Source organism: Lutzomyia longipalpis, chromosome 4 (assembly GCF_024334085.1).
Source record: "Lutzomyia longipalpis isolate SR_M1_2022 chromosome 4, ASM2433408v1".
Lineage (NCBI taxonomy): Eukaryota > Metazoa > Arthropoda > Insecta > Diptera > Psychodidae > Lutzomyia > Lutzomyia longipalpis.
Window position 1 is genome coordinate 23,070,962 of NC_074710.1, and position 27,680 is coordinate 23,098,641.

General features: G+C 34.5%; 4 protein-coding genes across 6 annotated transcripts in view; 2 read left to right on the forward strand and 2 right to left on the reverse strand.

Moving 5' to 3' along the window:
* Window positions 1-1,139: 1,139 nt before the first annotated feature.
* On the forward strand, window positions 1,140-20,837 carry LOC129795068 (GTP cyclohydrolase 1). Of its 2 annotated transcripts, none has more exons than XM_055836100.1 (5): window positions 1,140-1,715; window positions 8,545-8,754; window positions 17,355-17,520; window positions 17,907-18,023; window positions 20,173-20,837. In XM_055836100.1, exons 1-5 carry the CDS (start codon window positions 1,610-1,612, stop codon window positions 20,300-20,302), a joined length of 729 nt encoding a protein of 242 aa, XP_055692075.1. In that variant the 5' UTR covers window positions 1,140-1,609; the 3' UTR covers window positions 20,303-20,837. The 2 variants fall into 2 exon arrangements, with proteins under 2 accessions (XP_055692075.1, XP_055692074.1); XM_055836099.1 differs by lacking the exon at window positions 1,140-1,715 and adding an exon at window positions 4,904-5,523.
* LOC129795098 (BLOC-1-related complex subunit 6) lies at window positions 20,539-23,533 on the reverse strand. Its single transcript, XM_055836134.1, has 3 exons — window positions 23,008-23,533; window positions 22,784-22,944; window positions 20,539-21,034 (listed from the first exon to the last, which is right to left on the reverse strand). The coding sequence occupies exons 1-3, from the start codon at window positions 23,398-23,400 to the stop codon at window positions 20,989-20,991; spliced, it is 600 nt and encodes a 199-aa protein (XP_055692109.1). The 5' UTR covers window positions 23,401-23,533; the 3' UTR covers window positions 20,539-20,988.
* Window positions 23,534-23,589: 56 nt separating this feature from the next.
* LOC129795035 (probable asparagine--tRNA ligase, mitochondrial) overlaps window positions 23,590-27,680 on the forward strand; it is a 1,173,171-nt gene continuing 1,169,080 nt past the window's right edge. The window contains exons 1-2 of the mRNA XM_055836048.1: window positions 23,590-23,756; window positions 23,818-25,168. Of these exons, the coding sequence (XP_055692023.1) occupies window positions 23,622-23,756; window positions 23,818-25,110 (1,428 nt within the window). The 5' untranslated portion in view covers window positions 23,590-23,621 and the 3' untranslated portion in view covers window positions 25,111-25,168. The remainder of the gene's footprint in view (window positions 23,757-23,817; window positions 25,169-27,680) is intronic.
* LOC129794976 (ATP-dependent helicase brm) overlaps window positions 26,729-27,680 on the reverse strand; it is a 28,081-nt gene continuing 27,129 nt past the window's right edge. For both annotated transcript variants that reach the window (XM_055835932.1, XM_055835931.1), the window contains exon 8: window positions 26,729-27,423. In XM_055835932.1, coding sequence (XP_055691907.1) covers window positions 27,218-27,423 — 206 coding nt within the window. In that variant the 3' untranslated portion in view covers window positions 26,729-27,217. The remainder of the gene's footprint in view (window positions 27,424-27,680) is intronic.

Sequence of the window (27,680 nt, forward strand, 5' to 3'; positions counted from 1 at the left end):
CCTTTAAATCTTTTTAATTTATACATTCCTTACTTTCTAACGGACGTTATTTTTTTTTCTTTACCAGCAATTGCCATGGGGTTAGGGGTTAACTGCCAATTTGACTCGCGATACAAGATTAAACGAAGATTAAAATTTAAATCAGACATTAATCGATTTGAGAAGATTTTTTCCATTAATCCTAATGATTCAGACACGCCGAAAAAAACATACCAAAACATACCGCAACATAGCACGGACTGCAAGGTCCCCGTAGCGGGTTGTAACTGTCGCACAGTGTGGTGTGAGACGTTTTTACACTTGAAAATTGCACCTGCTTGATCGTTGCCACGCCATGTGAAATAATCTCGCACCAACAATCAGGTCACGATCAACGTTCAACCTACACACAAGTCGGACCTCTCGCTCGCACCAAAAAGATTTCTATATATGCAAATTTCTGCACGTAGACACCTCAAGTTCTGAGAGATGATGACTCTGAGAATTTTCACACTTCTTCTTTTCTTTGCCTTTCTTTGCTTTTGGGGGATTCTCAGCTTGTAGTCAGCAGTTTTTTTTCTTGTTACTTTTGTAGACGTAACTTTTGTGAATCATGGCGGTCAAGCGCAATTGGCGTCACTAAATGGAGTGACAGTGTGTGTGTGAAATTCGGATACGGCGAACCGCGGCGAATTGGCACCAGGAAAATTCCCCGCGTACGAAGGCGAAATTTGTGGTCCAGAACGCGCGCCAAGATATGAATCATGAATCTCGCGCAATTCATCAATTATATTGCGGTTTGTGTCTTTCATGAGTTTTCCATTTTTCATTTCAACAATTGTGGGGTCTTTATACATTTTAATTAATTTCCTGAAGTCCTCTAAAAAAAGAGATCACGTGTTTGTATTGATCATTGTCTTCCCGCGCGCGACAATATCATATTTTTTTCTTTTTAATTTCTTTAAGAAAAATCCGATATTGGAGATGAAAGAAAAATAAAAAAAAATCTTTTACAATATAAAAGCGAATTTACAACGCTTTTTTTGCCACTCTCTTCGCACACAGCAACCCGTCTCGCTCACTCCTTCCGATTGGAGGTGATCGTGTGCGTGAGTTTGCTACTTAATATAAAAAGGCGCCAAATTGCTTGTTACCACTTTAGTCAGTACAAAATTATGGGCGCGATCGGACGTTGTTGACTTTGCCTCAAGCGAAATAAACTCGGTGCTTTTTTTTTCTCCTATACTCTCTTCATTCCCATTCACAGGAATTCCACCCAAACGCAGCGCCGCCCCCCTTCCCACTCCCCACACCCTCGCGCAATCCGCATATTTTTCAACATAAACCCAACAATTAGTGTGAAAAAATATTTTAAGAGTGGCAAAAGTGATATTTCTGGGTAATACCGAAGAAATCCCCTCCACCCCAAAAAACCCCGTGGTGTGTGCAACATTTCTCACGTGAATAAGCAAAAAAATAAATAAATTCAACTCCGCAAGATCAACGATCTTGACACCGGAGATCTGAGAGCTGTGATAGAATTCTGTGACCAAAAACACACGCAAAGAATCCAAAAAAATTAATAATTTAAAGAATAAAAAGAAAATTAATTTGTAAAAGTGCAGCAAAAATGAAAGATACGCAAGCTCAAGCACAAACAGCCACCAATGGCCATTCAATGATCGTAGCTACGAATGGGAGTACCAAAAAATCCAGCTGTGTCTGCAGTATCAAGGGTAAGTGACCAGAGAATTGTTGTTTTTCTTTTTATTAGTGATCAATTAGCCCTTTCACGACCATTTGGGTCAAATAGCGCGATTAATACGTGAAACATTAATCTTTTCGCGTGTGAAACATAATAAAAATGAAACATTTGATCGTTTTATTTCGATATTTCTCAGTCAGAACTTTTTTTTATCCTTATTCAACGAATTAATATCCTGAAGACACAATAAAATTCAGTTAAAGAGAAAATGTAATGTTTCGTGTTTCAGTGTGAGTATAACTCAATGGACATGAAACAGTTAATGTAATAATTTAATTTTTATGAAACATCGTTTTGAAAAGTTCAAATATTGCAATATTTAATGTTTCATGTAACCACAAAGGAGTTTTTGATATATAGTCTCAGGAAGGTTGTGAAATGGTCGTGAAAGGGTTATTGTGTGATACAAAGTAACAATGATATCGTAAACAAAAGGAAATACTTTAATCCTTTCGCGTTCTTTGGGTCATATATGTACATAGATCGAAACGTGAAACATTTATATGCTCAAATTTTTATTAATTTTATTGTTTTTCTAAGTTATAAATTAATTAAAACGCAGAAAAGGTCAAAGAAGACGTTTTACATAAAAAAAACGTCTTCTAAATGCAAAAAAATAGAATAAATATCGTGATAAAATTACGCATGTTTCAATGTTTCATTTCGACGCGAAAGGGTTAACTAACCTGTGTTTCAAGGAAGCAGTTGAAACTAATATAAAACATAAAAAATGTTGAATCATTGACCTTTTATCCTCTCCCAGATTATGTTTCTCCCGTGTATATTATACTGAATAAGGTCATGAAATGAATAACTGTGAATAGACTCCTTTTGATTAATTTTTGTTGTTAAAGAAAAAACTTTTAAATTGCCAAGGATTAACCTCGCGACAGGTGATTGAAAAAAATCAAAACTAATCGGCTAGAAACCAAATTTAACTGGCTTCACTTTACCTCCAAGAATATCGGATTGCAAATTGTGCAATTAATACAAAATGCAGATGAAGAAATTCGGAAATTCGAACCAATTAGAACCAGTTAAAACTTCAAAACTCTGATTTAAGCAGATCTCTGTGATATACCGGCAAAAGTGAGAAAATTATATTCAAGAAGTTTGTTTTTAAATCAAAGAAAATGACAGAAAATGAATTAATAATTTAATTCAAGATTAACTTTTAATGCAAATTAATTTGATTATATGATCTATATTAGTTTTTTTTTGGTTAAATAAATGTTGACAAGATATTCGTTTTTGTTATGTTTTTGAATAGGGAAAGACAGATAAATTATAGAAGAAATAAATAACGTTAGTTATGGTCCTACCTAAAATCAAGAACCTTAAGTAAGTAATTAATATACTAATTAATTTCAAAACTAAGTACTTCAAACACTAAAAATTAATTCAAATTCAATTAGTTTCAAATAACTAACTTTCGTCAATTTTATTCCCTAATAATTTTTTTAAAGATTTTTTTTGCTCATACTTAGACAAAATTTTCAATATTTTTTTTTTCTTATAACAATTGTAAAGAAAATGTAATTTAGCGTTCGATTGTGTTTAAACCTTTTAATTTTTGGTATTTTTGAAGTCTCTGAAGAATAAGTTATAATTTTTGAGAGGAATAAAAAAATTAGTAGAAATTAATTAATTAATTTAAATTAAATTAATTTAATTCAAAATTTTAATTTAATTTAAATTATTAATTTAATTTAGGAAAAACTTTGTTAAACTATTTAAGAACTTCTACAAGTATTTAATGGTCTCAAACAGTTTCCTCTCCAAGTTCACAAGAATCTGTCAAAATTCAAGAATTTCTATGAATTCATTAAAAAATATACGAAGAACTAATTTTTATTGCAAAAATCAGTCACAGGTTCAAAATAAAAATTACATTTACTAAAGAACTTTTAAAATCCTTAAGGACGCAAAATTAATTTTTGAAAGTTTCTTTAGGCTCAAATAAGACATCTTTGGCCAAAACTCCGACTTTTTAATTTTCGGTTTTTCGTTCTTTCTGATCCTTTAGGTCCTTGAATCATAACGACATCATCCTGCATTGATCTTAGCTCAATATAAATAAAAATTAACTATCAAAAATTAGGAATTTTTAAAATCGAGTATTGGAAAGAAAACACCTCATTGGTCGTTAAGGGTTAAATAGATTTGTCTAATTTTTTTTCGTTTTTTGTTCAAATCGGTCAATTACATCCTTTGATATCCGCAAAAATGTAATTATTCACCATAGGTTCAATAAAATGACTACAACGACTGAACCCCTTGACCGATTGTCAAAGATTTTTCAGATCTCGAAAGAAAATTAAATCATCTATGTAATGATAGTTTATTTGTCAAAATCGATGCAATGGCAGTCTATATGTAAAAGCTTGAAGTAAAAATTTGTGAAAATCTGAAAAACGTTTCTTCGCATTATTTCTACCAAAATGACTGTCAAAAACTTTATGGCTTAACCGATTTTCCAAAATCTACTCAATTTTGGAAAAGTGAAAATTTGACTTTTCCAAAACAGGCAGATTTTTGAAAATCTTCAGAACAAAGTCATTTGAAATTTTTGAGGGATAGTGTATCATATAGAAGAAAGCTTAATGAAAGCTTATAGAATCAAATAAAAGCCTTAATAAAATCATTAGTCAATGATTTTCTTCGAAAAAAAAATTTATTTAAATTCTCAAGAAATCTTGACATTCATTTCGGTTAATATTGGAATTTCTCAAATTCTCCAACCGTATACTTCATCCAACTCTTTCATGCAGAGCAAGATGAATTTATTTTGTTGTGTAAGAAGGCACTTTTGGGCTTTTCCCGGGCAATTAAGCAAAGCACCCATCTCAAGTAAATTCCCTTCCCCCTCCCCCAGCTCCCTTCCACTACTTGACTCACTCTTTTGGGGCATTTCTGATCGATTTGTGTGAATCACACTGGAATCCCTGCGTTGGAAGGGATTTGGGGCCACTTTGGAGCTTTTTGCGCACCCCAATGGAAATTTTCGCACAGTTTGTGTTACTCTCTGCGCTTTACTCTCATGTGTGGGCACTCTCTCTCTCTCTCTCTCATGCTCTCACTCTCTGTGGTACTCTCTGTGTGTTTGGCCAAAGTCGATGGGAAGCGCGTAGTATAAATAATTCGGTAGCATCGAAACGCCTTTCAGTTTCACGCTGCTCCACGCAAAGGCAGCTCCGTCTTTTCATTTTTGAACAAAATAAATTCTCCCGCGCTCTTCTCTCTTTGTTATTTCTTTTTGCGAGAGAGCACGCGAGCTTTTCTTCCTTGTATATAGCAAAGGAAAGCTTTTCCTCCGCTTTACATATTTTTCTTTTGGTTTTATGCTCATCTTGTTGCCCTGTTGCGTTCTGTGATGTGATTTCTCGTGCTCCTGACGATCCTTGTAAAGTGATTTGAGTGGAAGTTCTTCATTTTGGGGAGGGGTGTGGTGCTTGAGGGCAAGCTCAGAAAATAAAAGAAAAGGAGGAAAATCATGTCCAGAGAGAAGAAGACATTCAAACTACTTTCCCAAATGTCCACCACCGAACTCAATGACGCCATTGATGACAGCAACTTCCCCCAGAGTTCAGCATCCACCCCAAAGTGCTCAACAAATGGCAAAAAAGATGATGATGCTGCTGAGGCAAATGGTTCCAATGGCATCTGCAAGAGACGCCAACTACCAGCACCACTGAAAATGAATGCAAAATCCCCGGAAGCTGAGAGGGTGCTCTACGTACCCGGAACACCCCAAACACCCCGAACATCCACCACACCAGGTCACAAAGATTTTTTTCTTCATCCAAAAAATTAATTTATCCGCCGAACTTTGTTGTGAACTCTTTTTGACGCCGTTACCTTGATCTCGAACCTTGAAAGCACACACAGAGTGGTTCCAAAATAAATTCAAAAAGACAAAAAAAAAGTTTCTGAACCAAACATTCAAGCGTGAAAGTCGTCAAGGTGCTCTTCTTTTTTTTTTTTGGCCACCATCCTTTGGGCATTTCTTGCGCATAACTTTATGTTTATGCTACGATGTTGCCAATGAGTTCCTCAATGACACTGCTCAAAGTTCAAATGGCCCTAGGGAGGCCAATTGGAAAAATAGAAAAAAAATCTTTGAAATTATTTAAGAAATTTCAATGAGGAGAGTAAGCCAAGCACACTTATGATGATCTGGGAACCTTTTATGGTCACTTTTTTGGGGAAAATTATTGATTTTATAAATAAGAGGGTGATTTTTGCATAAAATATTAATCTAATTCAGTCTAAACTTTGTAGATTCACTCCATTTACTCTGTTTTAATTAATCTTTCACTAAAGGTCTACCCCTTAACCACTTAAGGACCAATGGGGCATTTTTGTCCTTTGTTAGATATTGAAAATATTTAATTTTTTCTATATTAAATGTAGGTGGAACTTAATTAATTATTAAATTAAGTAACAGTTAAAATAACTTCAGGTTTTAATAAATAATAAGAATGATGATTGGTTGTTCTATAATTATTTTTTTAACAAACTTAATTTAATCCTTTAAATTCTGGTATATCAAGGAATTTTTAGACATTTGTCGGGGTATGACGTACATGAGATTGTATATTTTCGTGTTAATTAATTGCTCCCCGAGCCCCCGTGGAAGACCCGGGTCGAAGTGACAAAAAATTGAGTTTTCTGTACTAATTCTAATATATTTCACTAATTATTACATAAAGAAATCACACTAAATTCAATGAAAAGGATGATGAAATTCCGCGTGTGTAGCGTGTCGCGGGAAGAAGATGGCGAAGAAGTTAAGTGTCAAAATTGATGGCACCTTCCGAACTTGTCCGAAAGGGAACACTGCGATAACATTCCTAGTGAAATCTGTTTTCGGAATTATTAAAGATAATAAATCTCAAATTTTATTTTTTTGTTAATCCTTATTTAAAGAACTGATTAACCGTCATAATATTATTTTAAACTAAAACATCGTTTTTCTTAGTTAGTAAACTTTTAAACATTTCTTAAAAAAACTTAATATTAGAAGATTTAAGGTTGAAGAAATCTTTATTTCTCCGAATCCATTAAGTTTTCAGTCAAAATAATGTTTTATTATATATTTTTATTGTTCTACATAAACAATATAGTTTTATTATGCATAATAAGTATATTACAGCGAGTAAAACCAAGTTAATATAAAGGAAAATTCAACATCGAGATTATTGTTAATGAGTCATTGAATATTTATACAGAATTTAAGATAAAGACTTAGAATAAGGAGTGCTTATCTGATTCAAAATCTTCGGCAGATAAACATTCCTTGGTCATAAAGAGGGTCAGATTAACGAAAAGAAATTTAAAATGTAATCAAATCAATTCAAGACTGAAAACTACTAAATTCAAGTCCAACATGAATCAAATTCAAGCTTTTACGTTTTTCGGTTTTTAATCATAAGAACGCTCAGTTTAGAGATAAAATGAACTAATTCAAGTTAAACAAAATTCGGTTTTTTTTAGAAAAGGATGTTTATCTAAATAAAAATATTTCTATCCTGGAAAATATTTGCATAATTCGGCAAAAAATAAAATATTTTGATGATAAACACCTGTTGACTTTAGAATTATTAAAACTTATACATAATTGAAAACTTAATATGCGAGAAATACAATATTAAAAAAAAACAATCTTAGAAATTAATCCTAGATACAAAACATTGACATTTTTTACATTTTGGGGCAAATTGAATCAATCTCAGTGAAGAATGAAAACTTTCTGGCATTTTCTTTTATTCTTAACAATGTTAAGTTTGTCCTAATTGTTTTTACGTTTTTACATGCATGATACATTCACGGTAATATTTTATCGGTGCATTTTTTCTTAAAATTTAATTAAATATTTTATATCAAAGCATAATGAGAATACAAATGATCATCATCACTATGGTAAGATATCACAGTGCTCAACAACTGGGGCTATATGCAAGGAAATACAAATGATTGCCAATCAATTGCAGTAGCTGTGACCGTTTAAATTTTAAATTAAATAATTTCAAATAAACAAGAACTTTTGCTGCTACATTGATCCCAAAATTTAGCTGTTGGTCTCAACATAATAAAATAACACACAAATAACACTCTAAAAGGCAACAATTAAATACATATGACGGAGATCGGGTCACGAAGAGGGGTTATCATTGAATTATTTCTTTCTCTCTTTAAGTTATCACACTTGCTGTGGTGGGGGCAAAAAAAAAGCCAAACACTTGCTGGGGGGCAAAAGTGTGACGTCGAAAGGCATGTGCAGAAAAAAAAGCTGCCTCCACATTATCAATTCCAATTGAGCATTTTGTAATTTTCCTGGAGTGACAAAGTAATTAGAAGCAATAAGAAGAAGAAAAAAATGCTGACTAGCCGGCAATTTCACAATATTTCTCATCAACTCGTTTTCTTAGAGCCCATCAACACGAGTCTCTATTGGGTAGCTTTTTTTGTGTAGCTAATGCAACTTTTATTTTTATTTATTTATTTTTTTTAATTTCCATCTGATCAACATTGAAGTCAATCAAGTCTCTGTGTGAGATAGAAAAGTTGTCAAAGAGGGGGAAGAGATTGCTCGTAAAGTGATTCCAATAAGTGCAATAATTCCGAGAGAGCTCACGGAATGCATTTGTTGTGGACTTATTGGCAGAAGGAGTAGAGAAAAAATTAAAATCAGCCACATTCAAAGGCGCTGTCGTCAATTAAAATCATGATATTCAAATCACCTTCAACATGCGCGCACCTAAGCGTTCTCACAATTTTTATTTTTCTTATACCTGCAGGCCATGAGAATTGCACGTTCCACCATGATCTGGAGCTGGATCACAAGCCCCCAACGCGTGAGGCACTCCTACCCGAGATGACGCGTTCCTACCGGCTCCTACTCACCGGCCTCGGTGAAGATCCCGATCGTCAGGGGCTCCTGAAGACACCCGAAAGGGCTGCCAAGGCAATGCTCTTCTTCACCAAAGGATACGATCAGAGCCTCGAAGGTATGTTCGATAAATATGATCAAATAGATCGCGATCTTTTCTAAGAATTTTGTTTTAAACAAACTCAGAACTGATTATTGAAAAAAAAAGTGCTCTGTTTTTCCCTAATGCTGTACTTGAACCTGCGATGTTTTGTATATATGAGCTGCGTTTGGTGACGCTGCTTCATTCTGATTAATTTCTTATAAGAATTTATCTAATTCTAACCTTTTTATGTTCTTTTTAAGCTTTTTAAAATTGAAATTTATAAGTACGTGTGACGTTTTTTAAACGTTTGACGTTTCTTTAACATTTGACGTTTCTTTAACATTTGACGTTTCTTTAATGTTGACGTTTCTTTTCCAACATTTCGTCGTCTTTGAGCTACCTTTGACGTATAAAACATCTTTTTATATGAAATCTTAAGAGATATATACCACGACGATTTCTTTTCTAACATTTGACTTAGGTATTTCTAATTAATGTCCTTTTAACGTTTGACATTTCTATTCTAAATTTTATATTTATTTTCAAACTTTTAATATTTTTTAATTACTTGACGTTATATTTTTAATGTCTGACACTTCTCTATCATTCTACGTTTATTCTATTATTTAATTCTCCTATTTGAATATTTGACGTTTACTGTTTTTGACGTTTTTATTAAAATCTTGAAGCCTTTTTTTAACATTCATCGTTATTTTTCTAACGCTGACGTTTCTTTATTTAACATTAAAGGTTACTCCCACTTGACTTTTCTTTAACAGGTTGCAATCTTTTTCTAACATTTTGACGTTCTTTTTAAAAATTCGACATTTCTTTGACATTTTTTTAACTTTTTAAGTTTCTTTTCTAACACTAATGTGTTTTTTTGGTTGTTGACATTCGACGTTTTTAAACGGTTGACATTTCTATAGTTAATTAAACGATTCCTTTTAACGATTTTTTCTAAAGTTTTATACACCCCAACACCACTAAAAAAAAAAGGTTGTATTCAACGCAAATGCAAAGATAAAAATTAAATATAGCATGGATGGAACAGTATAAAGCGAAAGAACGGTAAGTAAAACTTACGGGCTGTGATTCTTTCTTTGTCAGTGAAATGTGAAATTGACGGAAAATTGAGGATGGGCAAATTTTGAGGAAGGCTTTCTCGCGCACCGAATCACAGCCAACGCGCAGATAATTTGTGAGAAGCCTTAATCGTGGGCGTTGGCTGTGATTCGGTACGCGAGAAAGCCTTCCTCAAAATTTGCCCATCCTCAATTTTCCGTCAATTTCACATTTCACTGACAAAGAAAGAATCACAGCCCGTAAGTTTTACTTACCGTTCTTTCGCTTTATACTGTTCCATCCATGCTATATTTAATTTTTATCTTTGCAGTTTATATATATTTATCTTTGCATTTTTATATGTATATATATAATGTATATATCTATGCATTTATATATATTTATTTTATTTTATTTTATATGTGTATATAAAACGCCCCGCTTCGCGGGGCGTTGGACTTATGCAACTCAAGATATGACATGTAAACTTTAAAACGCGATATCTCCGGAACGGCTACATAGATTTTCTTCATTTTTGGCATGGAGCTAGATACTATAGTCAACTATTACATATCAAAATTTGAAGCAATTCTATAAAGCGGTGCTCGAGATATTCATCGAAAACTCATCGAAAATTTTGTTTTCGATTTTAGCGCCACTTGCGGTCATTTCTTGAACTTGCAATGTTCCGAGGAGTTGTAGGGCTCATTATTATCTTTCATTTGAGCCCGAGTTGATCAAAATCGGTCAAGCCGTTCTCGAGTTATGGCCGATTTTCGATGAAAAATTGTGGCGGCCATATTGGCTAAACGGCTTGGCCGATTTTCGAAAATGAGGTATCGTTGGAAAGGTCTTGATGGCCCCTACAACATATAAAAATTTCAGATTTTTAGCTATTACAGGGGCTGAGATATAGCGAAAACAAAATTTTGAGGTTATTCAAAATGGCGGACGCGGGGGTGGGGGGTTGGATTTGACTTCATAATCGGATGTCTTCCACCTGATATATGAACTTTGCCGTTGACCGCAAGTCTCTATCTATTACCGTTCTCTTGCAATTTAGAGAAAGGTTCCGGCCGGCCGGACGGCCGGACGGACGGACGGACGGACGGCCGGCCGGAAAAATTTTTGGCGCCACCATTTTTTGGAATGTGGGGACCCTAATTCGTGCTCATCCCAAGTTTGAGCCCGATCTGACGACTTTGCATTTTAGAGTGTACACAGAAGCTGTGCTTCTTTTAAGAAAGAATCACAGCTAAAAAATCTGAAGTGAAAATCAAGATTTTAATATGCTCAAAATCCCATCTTATGTGGCATTTATGAATCCTTACGTATCAAAATTCCTCACCATATCGCAAAATTCTGTTCGTGCAAGAGCACGGAGCATGAAGAAAATCCATTGAATTTCTATTTTGTCCTCCTACATGGAGGAATTCGGACAATTTGTGTGCTTCTCAACAAATTTTCCCTCCACCCCAGCCCCCGTCTTCTTGGCGAGAGTGTTTTTCTCTGTCATTTAAGTGGCGTCGTTTAATCCCCAACTGTCGTAGCAAATAAAATTCAACAAGTTGTACCAACGAAACTATCTCATGTCATTAAATCCTTCACATTCCCCTGCGTCGATGTCAATTGTTCCCAAGTCCAAAGTGGCCGGCACTTAGGGGTGGGAGGTGGGTGGGAGGTGGTTTTGAGGGTGAGGAGGTTGATGAAAGACACTCTCTCTCTCACTCACTCACTCACTTAAGGATTTTCTCACACAGTATTGATTTGCTCCACATCTCTCTTGTGCACAAGACGCCCCCGCAATCCATAAGAAGGAATAAAGTGAATGGACCACTATGCGGGGGCAGCGTGGAAAATGTTGGGAGGAAGAAGAAGGAGAAGTAAAAAAAAATACCCAGACACACTCTAAATCACATCCATCCCCCCCTCTTGCCAAGAGCTTTCCCTACATACCTACATTTTATCATGGCTCCAAAGATGCTCGTGGGAGTGAAGAAAAGAGAGAAGAAGAATCGCCCCTGGGGGGATGAGGACCTCGATTCATGACAATTGAAGTCACTCCTTCTCGAAGAAGTGAAAAAGAAGAAGAAAAAACGACGCTAAGGGGTGGAAAAGTTGGTGGGAAGTGAGAGGAGGGAGGGCGAAGAAAAAATTTATCGATGTTAGAACGTGATTCTTGAGTAAATTTAGTCAATTGGAAATGTGATGTTGGATTTATTCTCGGAACCACCCTCCCGTCAATGGATCAATTCCATGGGAGCCCCACCCTCTTGTCTCACACGTTTCCCCACACTTCATCCAACATTTTTTCTTTGCCTTTCCACAGGGGATGAAAAATATCTCAGAGTATTCAATCTTTCGTTCATCTCCATTTGATTTTGCAAATTGTTTTGAATTCATCAATGACACGCGAGGAATCGTGTACAAGAAATATCCATTTCCTCGGTGATTTTACCCCATCTTAGGGTTAGTTTTTCTTTTAGCCTTTAGATTCTTTTCTCTTGTAAAGTTGTAGAGAATTTAGTAATTAATGACTTTAAAAAACAAACGGTTTAACGTTAAGTTATGCCATTTTGGGCCATATTCAGCGTAAAAAATCTTTTACTTTTATTTTATGAATCTTAAAAATCAACAAAACAATCTTTTATAAAATATAAAATATTTTACGCAGTATACCAATTTTTTTATAAGAAGTTTATTCATACTTTTTTTTAAACCTTTGAAAGGCTCATTACAAATTAACCACAAAACTGTGAAGAATTGATAATAATTCAGCAAAAACTAATCAAAAATATGATTTTGCCTTGATAATTTCAATTTGAGATCAATTTCTGTTAGATTCATAATTTTTCACATCATCAAATGGCATAAAATAGCTTAAAACGCTCATAGAAGAACCTCCAAAACTCACTTTTAATATAAAAGAAAGAACTCGATAAAAGCTTTTACGCTGAATACCAATTCTATTTTATTTTTTTTTTTTGGAGATTTTATAAAAGTTTGGAGACTAGTTTTTTTATGATGAAAACAAAAATTCTTTTATCTTTTACGCTGAATACCAAAATGAGCTTTTATAATAAAAAATAAAAGGTTTTTTTACGCTGAATGTGGTCCTTTATTTCTTCTAGCTCTTTTTTAAGCTTTGGGCCAATTTATTAACTTTTAAATTAAATCCAATCTTTCAACGAAACTATTTGCGTTTTGACGCCATTTTTTTTCAAACAAATCATGAAATAAACTCATAAATCATAACCTCAAATATTAAAATTTTCATTTTCAGATTTTCACTTCACTTTATTTTCTCACCATTTTGCGCATTTTTATTACACTTTTAGGTAATTTCTTATAGTTCTACTCCAATTTTCGCATTTGTAATGTTAGTAAAAAAAATAAATAAATTGCACCTCGTGCCCGTGAGTAAAGCAATTCCCTCAAATATGCTTTTATCATACCTATTGTGTACTAAGAAGGTGAAACTCTTTGATGGGATTCGCATGAAAATTCCATTCTGTGGTTTTGGGCCCACTTTACGTGCCGCCCTTGCCCCCCATTTTGTGGTTAAATGTCTGCAAATTTCCTCTCTTTGTGTGTTTATGACGGGTGAGGGAGTTGATCTGCTAATGGCATAGAGGCGCACAGAGGCATCAAAGGAAACATCTCACAATGTGGTGGTTTGTGTGGAATGTTTTCAGATAAATTAAACTGTCTCTCTGAACTCTTTCGTGTTTTTTTTTTGCAAAAAAAATGTTCCAATTAAAAGGATTTCTTTGGTTGATGAACTTTTGCATTCTATTTTACCACAAAATTAACTAAAAATGCTCTTTTATGGCTTTTTTGGTTATTTTTTGAGCTTCTTTGAGCTTTTATTTCTGGAGCGAATAAACGATCATTTCTACGCAGAATCAAGTTTTATTGGTGCATGAATGTTGCAGAATTAGTTTGTTGGGGAGTTTGTTGTTATTGTCAATTTATAAAGTTGACAAAATCAACTTGTTGAGTTTCCCCAGAGGAGTTTGTTGTGAAATTTAATAAAATTCAAAATTCATACAAGTTTGTCATAGAGATTCATAACTGAATAAATGTTTAACAGGAAAGTTTAGCAAAATGCTCAAAGTCCTTGATTTAATTCTTGCTGGGGAAATATTATAAATTAAGCATAATTTTGAAATATTTAAAAACAAAAATGCTTCTGTTTCGAAGCTTTAAAACTTAATGAGAGAAGACTGTCTGCCAGAGCGGAAATTAACCGTGAGACTATCACTCAATTATACTTCAATATTATTAAAACTTTAAGTGGTAGATCAACAAAGAGAGCGAAAGAGAGATAAAAGGTTGGAGACAGTGCTGAAAAAATATCAATTTCTGTGGACATTTTCACTTCAAATATCATCCACTTTTGCCATTCAACCTCTTGCTAATTCCCAGACATGGATTCGCCTCAAATTGACGCATAAATATTAAAGAAAGAAAAAAATTCCTCCAGCTTGAGAGCGAAAATCAAGAAATTGAGAGTGATTGGACTGAAAGCACGCGATTGAATTAAATATTTGCATTTTTAACGAAAAGTGTCAACAGCTCTCAAGTGATAAAACATCTTCTTTCATTTTAGTCCATCACAATGGACCACCAGATAGTGCAAATATTTGACTTTTAAAAGAAGTTTAATCAAGATGTTTAATTTTTGATTTAATTGGTAACTGCGGTAAAATGGGTTGAATTTGCACATATTTCGTTTTTTTTTTTGCTTTGAGAATGATTCATTATCACACTCAACTAGTTGATTGGGGGAATATGTGGCGATTTGAAGAGTTAGGATTAAGTTCTAAAGGTTCCGATGTTCTTGAAAATAATATATTTTTGAGAGTACACAGAAAGTTTTACAAACAGTTTAATTAGAAACAATCTAAAAATTTAGTTTTGATTTTAGTCCTTCTAGGCGTCACAAGCTAGAAAGTTGTAGGGCTCCTTGAGCTTTCATTTGAATCTAATTTGATCAAAATCGGTCAAACCGTGTTTTAGATATGACCGATTTTCGATAAAATATTGTGGCGGCCATATTGGCTAAACGGCTAGACCGATTTTCAAATTTGAACTTTCAGCTAATATGTGGGCTAAAATATAGACAAGACAAAATTCGGAGGTGTTTCAAAATGGCCGACAGGAGGTGGATTTTACGGCAAATATTTTTTTTATATTTTCATTCTCTTGTAATTAAGCGTCACACTTCGGCAAAACGAACTGATTTTTGAAATGTAGGGACGCTAATTCATGGTCATACAAAATTTGAGGTCAATCTGACAATTTTTGTTTTTCGACAAAAGCTGCATTTGAAAGAATCAGCTAAACTCCAGAAAATCGGAATTGTTTCTTAATTATATATCGTTTTTACTCTCTTTTTCAAACAATTAATCCCATTTTGAGGTTATGTCAATGCAAACACAGTTAAAGTGCTCACCACAGGAGCGCTGTTGATGCTATAGAAAATTATGTTTGATTATATCGTCCGCCATTATTTTATTTAATATAATTAATAAGATTTTTTGTTTGTTTTTTATTTAATTTGTAAAACTATAATGAAAACGTGTGGATTACCATCGTTGGCCCTTGTCACGGCTATTGTAATCAATTGACTGAAATAATAATTTCAACTTCCAATAAATAAAATAAACTAAAAAAATGAAAAGCTTTATCTATTAATGAATCAAATTATTCTCCTTGCAAAGCTCCAAACGCCCACATAACTGAATATCATATTTTAGGAATTAATTAAGTGCCTACATTATGCAATAATAGTTAGACACGTATAAAAGACCTAATTATCACGTACCCCTATCCATTGCAGCTTTTAGTGGGAAGTTATTAAAGCCCCTTAGAATGCATATTTAATTGATTTATACCATGACTCCTTGTATCAACATGAAACTACCATAATTTCCCCGTTTTACATGCATTTGTGAGACTTTATATTGTGTTGCAAATTGCTCAATTATACGATTCATTAAAATTTAGTTAACAAGCCGTATTATTGACACTAATCTAAATCATTCGTTGTTTTGCATAGAATGAATGAAGCTGCACGATGGGGCTTTCAAATGGGGTAATCAAACAAGAACTTTTTGGTAGGTAATTAACATGTTGTTGTGTATATAGCCTAAAAGCTCTCAAAGCAATCCTGAAGAGCTTTTTCCATCTAAAACTTATTTCCAAATGAAAATTTAGAAAAAAAAACCATTTTAGGTAATTTTTAAGGCAAAAAAAAAGAAAGATTTCTTGACATAAACATCCCAAGACAGTCCCCAGGAGGAAGAAATCTCAACGCATGACAATTTGATCTTTGACCCGCAATAAAAGTTATTTTATAACACGAAAAAAAAGATGATTAAAATGGAACAACATTTTAATGGCATAAAATTGCGTGATCATTTTATCACCCATTACTGTGTTGAGAAAATTAAATCAAAGTGAATTTAATATTAAATTTCTTATCAGTTCTCGAGTAATTTATTTCTTTTTAATGACCGAAAGGAAAAAAAAATCCAGCTTTATCAAACACATTGAGTTCAAATAAACGACAATAGAAATGATTTGGCGAAAATATATAGAGAAGAAGGAACGAACAATTGACGCTTTCACTAGAAAGTTCTCACTCTTGCCTAAAGGAGTTTATTCTAAGTTTATCTAAGGAAAGATTTTTTTTTTAATCTGGAAATAGTCTAAACACAATTGATTTTACAGAAGATAAAAAAAAGAGTGAAAAATCGCCAAATAAACTTCCCATTTTCCTCAGGGATCAACATGGGAATAGCTGATAAAGATTTGTTAAAAATGCAAAATATGACGTCACTATTATGATTTTCGTCTCTTTCGAAAATTTATCTATTTGTTATTGTTTAATATTTTATTATTTGTTAAAAATCAGAATGAAGCATTATCATAAATAAGTCATACATTAAAGATGAAATAAAACCATTTTTGTGACGTCATTGTTTGAATTTTTTAGCAAAAAATATCTGAAGCCTTCTTAGCTGATTCCAGTGTAAAACAGCTAAACTCTTGTGATTTTCTATTATTTTTCTTTATTCTATGTAAGATTAAGTGTGTTTAGATTTTTTCAAAAATGAGGCACTTTTCTATAGATCAGTGAATAAATTCCTTTAAGTTAGAAATGAAATTAGTATAAATTTAGGAGACTTTAGCGACGAAGAAATACATCAAAAACTGAAAAATTATGTTTAATAAAACAGATGGAAAATTTTGAATTCACTTTTTTTTAAAATCGGTTAAGCCGTTTTCAAGAAATATTTTTTAAAAAAAAGTACTTTTTGCTTTTATCTGCCATATTTACTAGATGCCTTGACCGATTTTCAAGTATGATTTATCGATGAAGAGGTTTCACTGAACTCTACAATATTGCAAAAGAAATATATTATTTCAATATGGCGGATGGCGGCCATTTTGGATTTTTTAAATATTTAAAATAACGAATTTGAATCTGTTTTAATACCGTAATTTGAGGTTAAATAAAAGTTTTTAAATCATCTTTTCGTATTTTTTTTTCTTTACAGAAGCCCTCAATGGTGCTATTTTCGAAGAGGACACCGACGAGATGGTCGTGGTGAAGGATATTGAAATGTTTTCCATGTGTGAGCACCATTTGGTGCCTTTCTACGGGAAAGTCTCAATCGGTTACCTGCCGTGCAAGAAAATTCTTGGCCTCAGCAAGCTCGCCAGGTTAGTTATAAGCAACATTAAATTTTTCTTATTCTTTTAATAATTCTTTTGTCCCTCAATTCATGAAAAATTTAACACAAAATCCTTTTTGTAAATCTCTCCCTGCCTCATTTCCTCGACCACACAAAACACAATGCAAAATAAATCCCGCCAAGTGAGTCAAGAAAACAACGAGAACCCCAAGAAGGTCTCAATTTCATTTCCAGGTGGAGATTTTGCATTTTTTTCTTTTCAAATATTTAATTAAAATTCAATGTTTTCTTGCACTGTGCTCTATATCCTTTTTGCATATATAGCAGCTTAAAGCTTTTAATTCATTTGGCGCCATTTAAGGAGGAGAGACAATTTGAATTAATTTAATTTAATTTCCTTTTCATTGTGTGCAGAATCGTGGAGATCTTCTCGAGACGCCTCCAGGTTCAGGAGAGACTTACAAAGCAGATTGCTGTCGCCGTCACGCAGGCCGTTCAGCCCGCTGGGGTGGCTGTCATCATTGAAGGAGTGTAAGTACCTCAATTACATGAAGAGCACGTGCTCCATTGCAAGGATAAACCTCCTGACATGTAGCACACGTATAATATTCTATTGCATTAATGCAATTTATATGTGGGTGAGAAAAATTCGTTAAAGTATCACTTTAACTGATTTTTTGACAAATATGTCAGAGATGTAATGAAAAAATGACATTTTTTAGTGACATTTCGGGTCTATTTCTTCGTTTCATCAGGTCTTCAAGTCAAATAAAAAAGTAAATGATTAAAACTTCGACCCTTAACATAATTTTCTTCTCAATTTGAAAAGTAAATGTAAAAGACAAGAAAAATTTAAAAAAAAATCTTTTTGGGTGAAAGAAACTTCAAACTTGTCAAAATTGAGTAAAAAATCTATAGTTGATTGAAGAAACTGTCAAAAAGGATTTTCTATCAAAAAATAAAATTTTTAAGTTTTATAAAAATTCCCAGATATAATTAAAAATGAAGAAAAATAATAAAGAGGTTTATTTTTAGTGAAAAGGATCTTTAAAATTGCTCAATCTTTTTTACGGTCGTTGTATTCAATTAAGGAGCTTTTGACAATTTACTTGTACAATTTATAGAATTCTGTAAAATTCTAACGTTAATCATCTTTTTTATTAACGTTTATATTGACGTTTATTCTGACATTTAATTTTTTTTTCAAACAAATGTCAAATACTTGACAATTCTGTTGTAACGTTTGACATTTTTTTTATGTTTGACATTGGGTTTCTAACTTTTAATGTTTATTTTAATATTTAATTGATTATTTTCTATGTTTGTCGTTGATGTATTTGACATTTATTCTTATGGATGGTTTCTGTCAAATACTCGACAATTCTGTTAAACCTGATAAACATTTATTTTGTAACTTTAGACTTTTATTTGGCTGTGTGGATGTCGAAATGACGTCTGGTCCTGCAAAACTATAGAAAGATGAAAAAGAAGACTTTTATTCCAAGATTTGACATTTAATTCTTAACGTTTCTTCTTCCTCTTCACTTTAAATTTGTACGGCTGTTGGATTCCTTCCGGATCCGGATATAGCCTTCTTAACGTTTGATGTTAATTTTAACATTTGTCATTCTTTTATTATTTTTTTTCTTCAATTTCTCTTGAACCGGATGTCATATTAGACATCCAGACAGCCCTCGTTCCATTTCTAAAGTTTGCCGTTCTTTCTCGCGCTAGACGTTTAATCCAGGGTTTGACGTTTCATTTTTAACAGTTGACATTTACTTTAATGATTGACAATCCATTCTTTACGATTGACGTTTAAAATTCCTATTGAAGTTTGACGTTTCTTTTGACGTTTAAAGTTTCTATTGACGTTTGACGTTTGCCTTGACATTCGACTTATGTAAAATCGTTAAGAGATCTTTTTTAACTCAAATATTCCTTCTTCTTCTATTAATTTTTGTTCCGGCCGTATGTTTTTTTTTGACAGCCACACAACCTTCAGAATATTCCAAAGATTTTTTTCATTTATTTTTTTCACAAATTTTGACTTAAAAATTGTCTCGAAAATCAATTCCCAAAAAAAAATTCTTGAGACCTCGCACAAGTTCTCAAACACTTTATTCAGATCCAAATTTACCGACATTTTGTTAAGAAAAAAATGTTTCATTAACATTGCAGGTAAAACCCCCAAAACAAGGAAGTTACATTTTGCCAATTAAAAAATTTACCACGTCATTAATTGCGGTAATTGATGCATTGCTCTCGTACAGGGAAATGTCAATTTAAATGGCTAAAAATAAAACATTTTAATGGATTTTTTGTCAATTTTATTAGTTGCATTTAGAGTAAAAAGTATTGCATTAAAACAATTTTATTAGCTCATTTGCCTCTTTTTATTTATTATTGTTTTTTTAAATAGTTGTTTGACCGCATAATTTTCATAACGGTGCAATTAAATATGGCGGACAAGATAACGAATTCGTTGTTTGTGCTATAACACTGAAACCGCTTGATCGATTTCGCCCAAAAGTCTTTCAAATGCTCCTGAGAAGCTCTACAAATGTCTAAAGCTTCTGTATTAGTTTATGAAATGGCCACAAGGGACGCCACAAACTAACAAACAAACATTAAAAATAAAACAAATAATTAAAAATGAATTTTTATTGATTTTTTCCAGGCACATGTGCATGGTGATGCGAGGCGTGCAGAAAATTAACAGCAAAACCGTCACATCGACCATGTTGGGGGTCTTCCGGGATGACCCCAAGACCCGTGAGGAGTTCCTTACTCTGGTGAACACCAAGTAAAGCCCTCCAAGCCCCCTAATCCGGCCTTCACCAGAGATGGATTCAGCACCAACACGAGGATACCTCGCAAAATGTTTTCCTTTTGGGGCCAACAACTCTCTTTTGTGCTCCCCCTTTTGGGGCCTAAACACACAATATTTTTAACAACAACAAAGCTATATAAATATTTTTTTCTTAATTAAATAAAAAAAACACTCTAGTTAAATTTAAGAGAGTTTAAAAATAAAAATCTCGGCGCGTTTTTAAATAAAATTTATTTGTGCGTTTTAACAATCGGCAGGTTGCAAACGCCGCATTTTCCAATATATAGATTATATATTAGAAAATGAAAATAAGTAATAAAGATTAAAAAAAAAAAAGCAACTAAAAGACAATTTTGCGCAACAGGTTTAGGGAACAAAGCAAAAAAAAAACTTTTTGAAATCGACATTTTGATCGAGATATTTAAAAATTTATAATAATTCTATATGTTTATTAAATGTTATTGAGATGCTGTGTATAAAAGAATGTAAATAAAAATCTCTATGCCGTTAAATCAGAGACTTTTCTCTTTTATTCCTTTTCAGCGCTCAAGAAAAATCATCAAAATAAAGATGCAAAAAAAGTGAAAAGAAAGAAAACTCACAGAGATCGATAAAATAATCACAATTAAATCACTGAAGACGTGCTGATTGGGGGACTCTACTTCACAGCGTATTCTCCAGCATGTCCACCAAGCGTTTGATTTCACGTCTGAAAGGAAATTAAAAGAAAATAGAGGATATTTAACTAAATTATTCTCTTTCTTTTCAGTTAAGATTTGTATTGAGAATTCTTCAATTGGTTGGCAAATTCTGCCAAGAATCTTTTCATTTACTTTCTTGAAACTTAAAAGTTCATTTAAGATTTTTTTACAATTAATGTGGTAAAATGTTTTATCTAGTTTATTTACATTTAAATAGAAGAAAAATAAAAGATTTTTGGTTTCAGAAATATTCCTAAAGGATTTCTATTAAGTTTTAGCTTTTAAAAACGTTGTCAAAGGGTAATTTTATTTTATACTACCTATTAATTTCTTAATTTTGTGGCGCCCTGAATAGGGGGGCGCCACAATTTCTGTAAGATTTCTAAAAAAAATCTTTCAATTTACTTTTAGAGCTTTAGAAACTTATATTCCTCCTTTTCAATGATAAATTGTTTTTTTTATTCATTTGAATTTGGCGCTTAAATCCGATAAGATGAAGATGTTGGTAAAATAAGGTGGTGAGAATGAGCAACGATGGGGAAAATTAGGCGTTCTGTAAAAGAACAAAAACATAGGCAGCATAATAAAATTGTAGGTTCTATTTTACTTGAAAATAAAAGAAAACTGGGCAAAGAATTAAACAAAAAATTAATCCAAAAAACGATTGAAAATCCGCCTTTTTTTCATTTTTACAAGTAGTCTACGATGGATTCTTAACTGGTCTATCGAGATTTCCTGGGTTTTTTGACTCAACATACAAAACGACCAAACAACATTAAAAAGACAAATAAAAATTGTTATCACAGTTGTTCATACTTTTTTGCACTTAAAAAGACATTTTAAATCTTTTAAATAAATTGGGGTATTTAAAACAACCGCTATACTTTTCTTTAATTGAATATGTACCTTATTACCTAAGTATTGTTTACTTAAGCGGATTATTCGTATGTCAACTTAGAATTTTATCTATTTTATCGTGTTCTAGAAAGTCTAGGAATGATTCATTGATAAAAAATGCCGCCATTTTTTTTTTAAATGAGGGGTTGTTTCTGATAAAAATCCTTTCATTTCTAACAACTTAAAAGATGGTTGTAGGATTTTTACATTTAACCTCTTTAAATCGTTCTATTGTCTTGGTTCTATGAAAGAAAAACAAAGAATTTGTTGTTCCAGAAAGTAGTCAAAAAGATCCTTGAAAAGCTCTAGAAAAGACATTTTTATTTTAAAAAAAACATGATTAAAGTAATAAATAAAAGGTCCAATTCAGCAAACAAGAAACTCTTAAAGTTCGCTTGAAATCTTTGATATTTGTACGGAAATTTCAAGATTTCAAGAATTTCTGTAGCCACTGAGGAAGGCTTCGAACGGAGCCGAAAGCTCTGGAAAACGTGAGTTTTTCTGGGTGAGAAACCCCACTTTACCGACGAAAAATCCAGAAAATCATTATAATTTCTTGATCGTTGAATAAGACCCAAAATATCAAAAATTTTATAAGACTTTTCTTAGAATCTTGTAATTGACGAATTGTAAGAAAAAACCAAGATTTTTACCAAAATCTTCCCCTGAGTCAGTTTTCTGTATCAATTTATTTTAAAAGATAGGAATATGGTTCATAATCTTCGGGCACGTCGATTTGTATTAATTTAATACTCCTAATATACTCGTAAAAGCTTTTTAGACCTATAATGGATTATGGGGAAGAAACAAAAAAAAATCTTAGAACGTAAAAAAACAAATAAAAAGGAAGTGGAACTTACATCCTGTTCATCAGCTGCTTCGTGGGTTTGATGGCATTGGAGATCTCTTCCGTTTTAGCCATAATTGTGTACATATTCTTGATATTTGCATCCATGCAATCTGTTAATTTGCTCACGGAGTTCTTGTACACCTCCACATTGTCCGCTGTGATTGAGGAGATCTACAAAATGCACATAAAAGTGAATTCTCTGAAATCTCCAAAAGGTTCTGTTGAGGAACTTACGGAATGCAGAAGATTGCAGAGATTCTCCGTGAGATTGTCCACTGATGCTGCCAAATACTGAGCTTCCATTTCCACATCATTCAGCACATTACTATCAATATCCTGTGGCATGAGGAAACTTCCGGGACGCTGAAAGCCACTCGTGGATGGGGTGCTGTCCCTGGAATCATCCCTACTCTTGGAAATTGGGCTTGAGAGCTTTATTTTGTGCTCCAAATCTTCGGCTATGAAGTGTGTCATGTCCCCCTCCATGCTCACTGTACCCTCCAGGTTGTATGGGAAGCGATTAGGACGTACCCGGGGGGCTGCATGCCCCAAATCTCCTTCCGGATTGGAATTCATAATCTCACTATAGGAGGCCGTCATTACGTCCGGAATTTCGTCGTTTTCCATCGCCTTATTTTTTCTAAAATGAAATCAATCTGATAAGAATCTTTCTTTTGAGAGGAAAATTGAGAAAATTCCTTTGAAATCGTAAGAAAAACAAACCTTGAAGATTTTCCTTTCAAACAATCAAATCGATTCTGATAAGAAAATTCATCGATTCGTCGATTATCATGCGCCGGCTGTGATTTTTGAAAATAACCGCCATAAATGTCATTTTCTTGGTCAGCATGGGAACACTTGGAAATCTGCCGGGAATTTTGGTGAAGATTCTCCCCAAAATCCTCCCGGTCCGTTCTGCCCATACCTATGTCCGGATTGCAGACTTGAAGACATGCAAACAGGGTGACAATGTGACCATTAAGGTTAGAAATACCCTCTAAGATAAATCCTTCAGAAACATGAAAAACTTCCCATTTCCTTTAGGGATGGATCAATAATGCCCGGAAGATGAAGAAAACATCCTTTGTGGACATTGTCGATGGCTCAAGTGCTGCACCACTTCAAGTTGTTCTTGGGAAGGAACTATCAGCATCAGCAGATGTGACATTTGGTTCCTCCGTTGTGGCTTCTGGGACACTCGGAAGTACCCCAAAGGGACAAATTGAGCTTCGTGCTGAGGAATATCACCTCATTGGGGCATGTCCCATTGATGAGGGCTTCCCATTTGCTGCTAAGCACACCTACAGTCCGGATTACCTGCGTGAGCACCTTCACCTACGCTCCCGGATTCCATCATTTGCCGCCACTCTACGTGTCCGGAATGCTGCTCAGCGGGCTTTTGTGGACTTCCTCCACAACCGAGGCTTTCTGCACATTCACACCCCCGTTCTGACTGCCAGTGACTGCGAAGGAGCTGGTGAGGTGTTCCGTGTACGTCCAGACAGCGATGAACTCCTCCGTGGGATGCAGAAAGAGGATGTTCCCCAGGAGGAAGCATTCTTTGACCATCGAACGTACCTCAGTGTCTCCGGGCAGCTCCATCTGGAAGCTATGGCTCATGGCATTGGGAATTGCTTCACATTTGGACCAACTTTCCGTGCTGAGAACAATAAATCCCCCATTCATCTCTCGGAATTCTACATGCTGGAAGCTGAGCAGGTTTTCACATCATCCCTGAGTGACTGTATCCTCCTCATTGGGGATATGGTGAGGAATGTTACGCAGGAGTTGCTGGACAACTGCACAGAAGACATCGCCCTCTGTCATGGAGACTCAACTGGTGATCTCTTCCCATGGCTCAGGGAATACCGTGAGTTCCCCGTGTTGACCTTCAGGGAAGCCGTGGAGATTCTCCAGAAGAACACTGAGAGCCTCCGGGTTCCAATTGTCCCAGAAGAGGGCTTGATGAAGAGCCATGAGCTCTTCCTCACGGATTTCTGTCGTTCTCCCGTCTTCATCGTCGACTGGCCACACACGCTCAAACCCTTCTATATGCGCCCTAAAGACACAGATCCCACCCTCGTGGATGCCCTGGACTTCCTCGTGCCACGTATTGGGGAGCTCGTTGGAGGGAGTCTCCGAGAGAATGACTACGAACGATTGAAGAAGAAACTTCCCGCCGGGAGTGAATGGTATCTCAGTCTGAGACGCTTTGGAGGTATCCCCACAGCAGGCTTTGGGATGGGATTTGAGCGGTACTTGCAGTTCCTCCTCAATGTCCACAACATTCGTGATGTCATCCCCTTCCCACGGTGGCCACACAGTTGCAACCTGTAGACTAATGTGCTCGCAATTTTTATTTAAATAAACTTAAAGCTAAAGGAATGATTCTGTTGTGTTTACTTCCTCATCAGCGTTGTCCAGCTTTGGCCTTATGTTTGAAGCTCTTGAAGCTCTTCCCGTTTGTCCTTGTAGGGTTCTTCTTTGATTGCAGACATATTTCGGAGAGCCTAAACTTTCAAATCTTTCAAATTAATATTGTTAAAGATTCCTTCTATTGTCTGTAAGTCCTCAATTCCTTCTCCTTCTGTCTTTGCTCCTTTTCCGGCTCCTCAGCCTCTTCCGCTTCTTATACTTATCCTATTGGTAAAGAGGCAGTCTTTTACCAGCTGTAGCGAAGCCTTAATTATTCTGATCTAAAGTTTCTGTTGAGCCATCAGAGCTTTCGGCACTACTCAGAGCCTTCATCAGGTGGCTACGCGAAAATTTATTCTTTATTCAGCATTTTACTCACTAATTCCTTCTGAATACTTTTTACGATCTCTTGATTTTCTTTGATTTTCATTACTTGATTTCCTTGTTTTCCAGCAGTCTTTTTGTTTCCCCTACTTTCCTGATGAAGTAGCAATTCAATGTTTTGATGAAATAACGTGGAAGTGGAAAGCGCAGAAAGATATCACCTTCCGTTTACCACGTTCTCCATTAAAACCTTTGAAGTTTTTACTTAAGTCGTATTTAACGAATTTGTTGTAACAAAATGTCGGTCGTACTAAAGGGTCTGTTTGTATTTTGATTTATTCCAACAATACTTCTCCTAATTCTATTACCTTTGACTTTTTAAACCTCAGTCTAGGACAACAGAGTGAGCTCAACCGGCATGTTCAAACACTCGAATAGAACTAAACTAAACTAAAATTTTAGGTTAGTTTAATCTTAATGTGACGTTTGTAACTGTCAAAAACTCGCCGAATTTCTCTCAATTCTAAGGGAGCTATCACACCTAAGCTCTAAGCATCTAAAATTCTTATTATTCTAGTGAGATTCTAAGTGATTCGTGGAGACAAACCAATCAAGAAGGAGAAAGAACAGGGATTTCAAACATTTCTGTCCATCCTCGCCGGGGAAAATTCTTAATAATTCTATTCTTATCTTCAAGGTACTTTATTAAGCTTCGGGCTGGGCTTATCATTGGCATATGGATGTGGGTATTGTTTATCCTAATTCATTTATGCTATATCTTCAAAAGATAACAAACAATTATTTTAATAAAATATAGGTTTGCATGGACACGGGCTCTCAAAGCTCAACTCACTGAAAATGTCGAGAAAGAACCTGCGATATGGGACCCAGTATCGCGTACCTACAAAAATAGGTACGCCAAAGCAAGCGCATTTGAGCGGGTCCAAAAGAGAATGAAGACCGCAGTGCAAAAGCTTCAAACATCAAATATTGGGCCTAATTCAGCGACCAAGAAACCCTTGAAATTCACTTGAAATATTGAAATTTCAGTACAAATTTCAAAGATTTTAAGGATTTCTTGGTCGCTGAATAAGGCCCATTAGCAAAACGTGAACCAACATGAGGGCCTATATTCAAACGCTGCTCAATAAGTCTTCAAGACTGTGTGTCTGCTCCTCCCATTCAACTTCATAAAGAAAACAAATAAAAAACAAACTTTTATGCCATTTATTTGAGAAAATCTTTATTAAGCTTCATGAATAATCCACAATTATATTTTTTATAATTTTATTTTTATGATTAATGTGCGATTAATTTTATATTTATTTTTGTGTGAATAATTCTATTTGTCACGAATCTTTTCAAATCTCTGCTTTCTTCCTCTCCACCCACCCCTATTCTGCCCATCCTTCGTGACTTTCTACACACATATTTACTTTAAGTTTATTTTTAAGTTGATTAAATTCACTACTTTTGCATGAAAATCATTAGAGAAGAATCATTTCTTTAAAAAGAAGGAAGAAAAAGAAACCTTTTAAATTCACCCCAAGAAAATAAAATAATAAAAGCAACTTACTTGCTACCTACATTTATATCTGTATGATTATTATTAATTAATGTATAGTTACGTTGAAGAGAAAGTTGGTGTGCACGAAAATACCCATCAAGTACCACGTTTCTTGCTTCCTCCTCCTGCGCACCGTCTTCAATCCATGTCATCGTCATCATCATCACTGATGGTGTACTTCTTCTGTGTCCTCTTGCGACGGCCCGATGTCGTCACCGCGGGTGTTGCCTTCTTCGTTGAGGATGACGACGAAGATGACGGTGCTCCGCCCTTGGACAGCTTCAACTTCATCTTCACACTCCCACTCTCATCGTCGGAATTGTCATCATCCTCCCCAAAGGAGCCTGGCGGGCAACAAAAAAGGAAGACTTTGTGTACTCCTGACCGCTCAGAAAGCAAGCCCGTAAGGCTTGTTCCAAAGCAAACCTGCAAGGCTTGTTCTAAAGCAAGCCTGCAAGGCTTGTTCTAAAGCAAGTCCGTAAGGCTTGTTCCAAAGCAAGCCTGCAAGGCTTGTTCTAAAGCAAGTCCGTAAGGCTTGTTCCAAAGCAAGCTCGTAAGGCTTGTTCCAAAGCAAGCCTGCAAGGCTTGTTCTAAAGCAAGT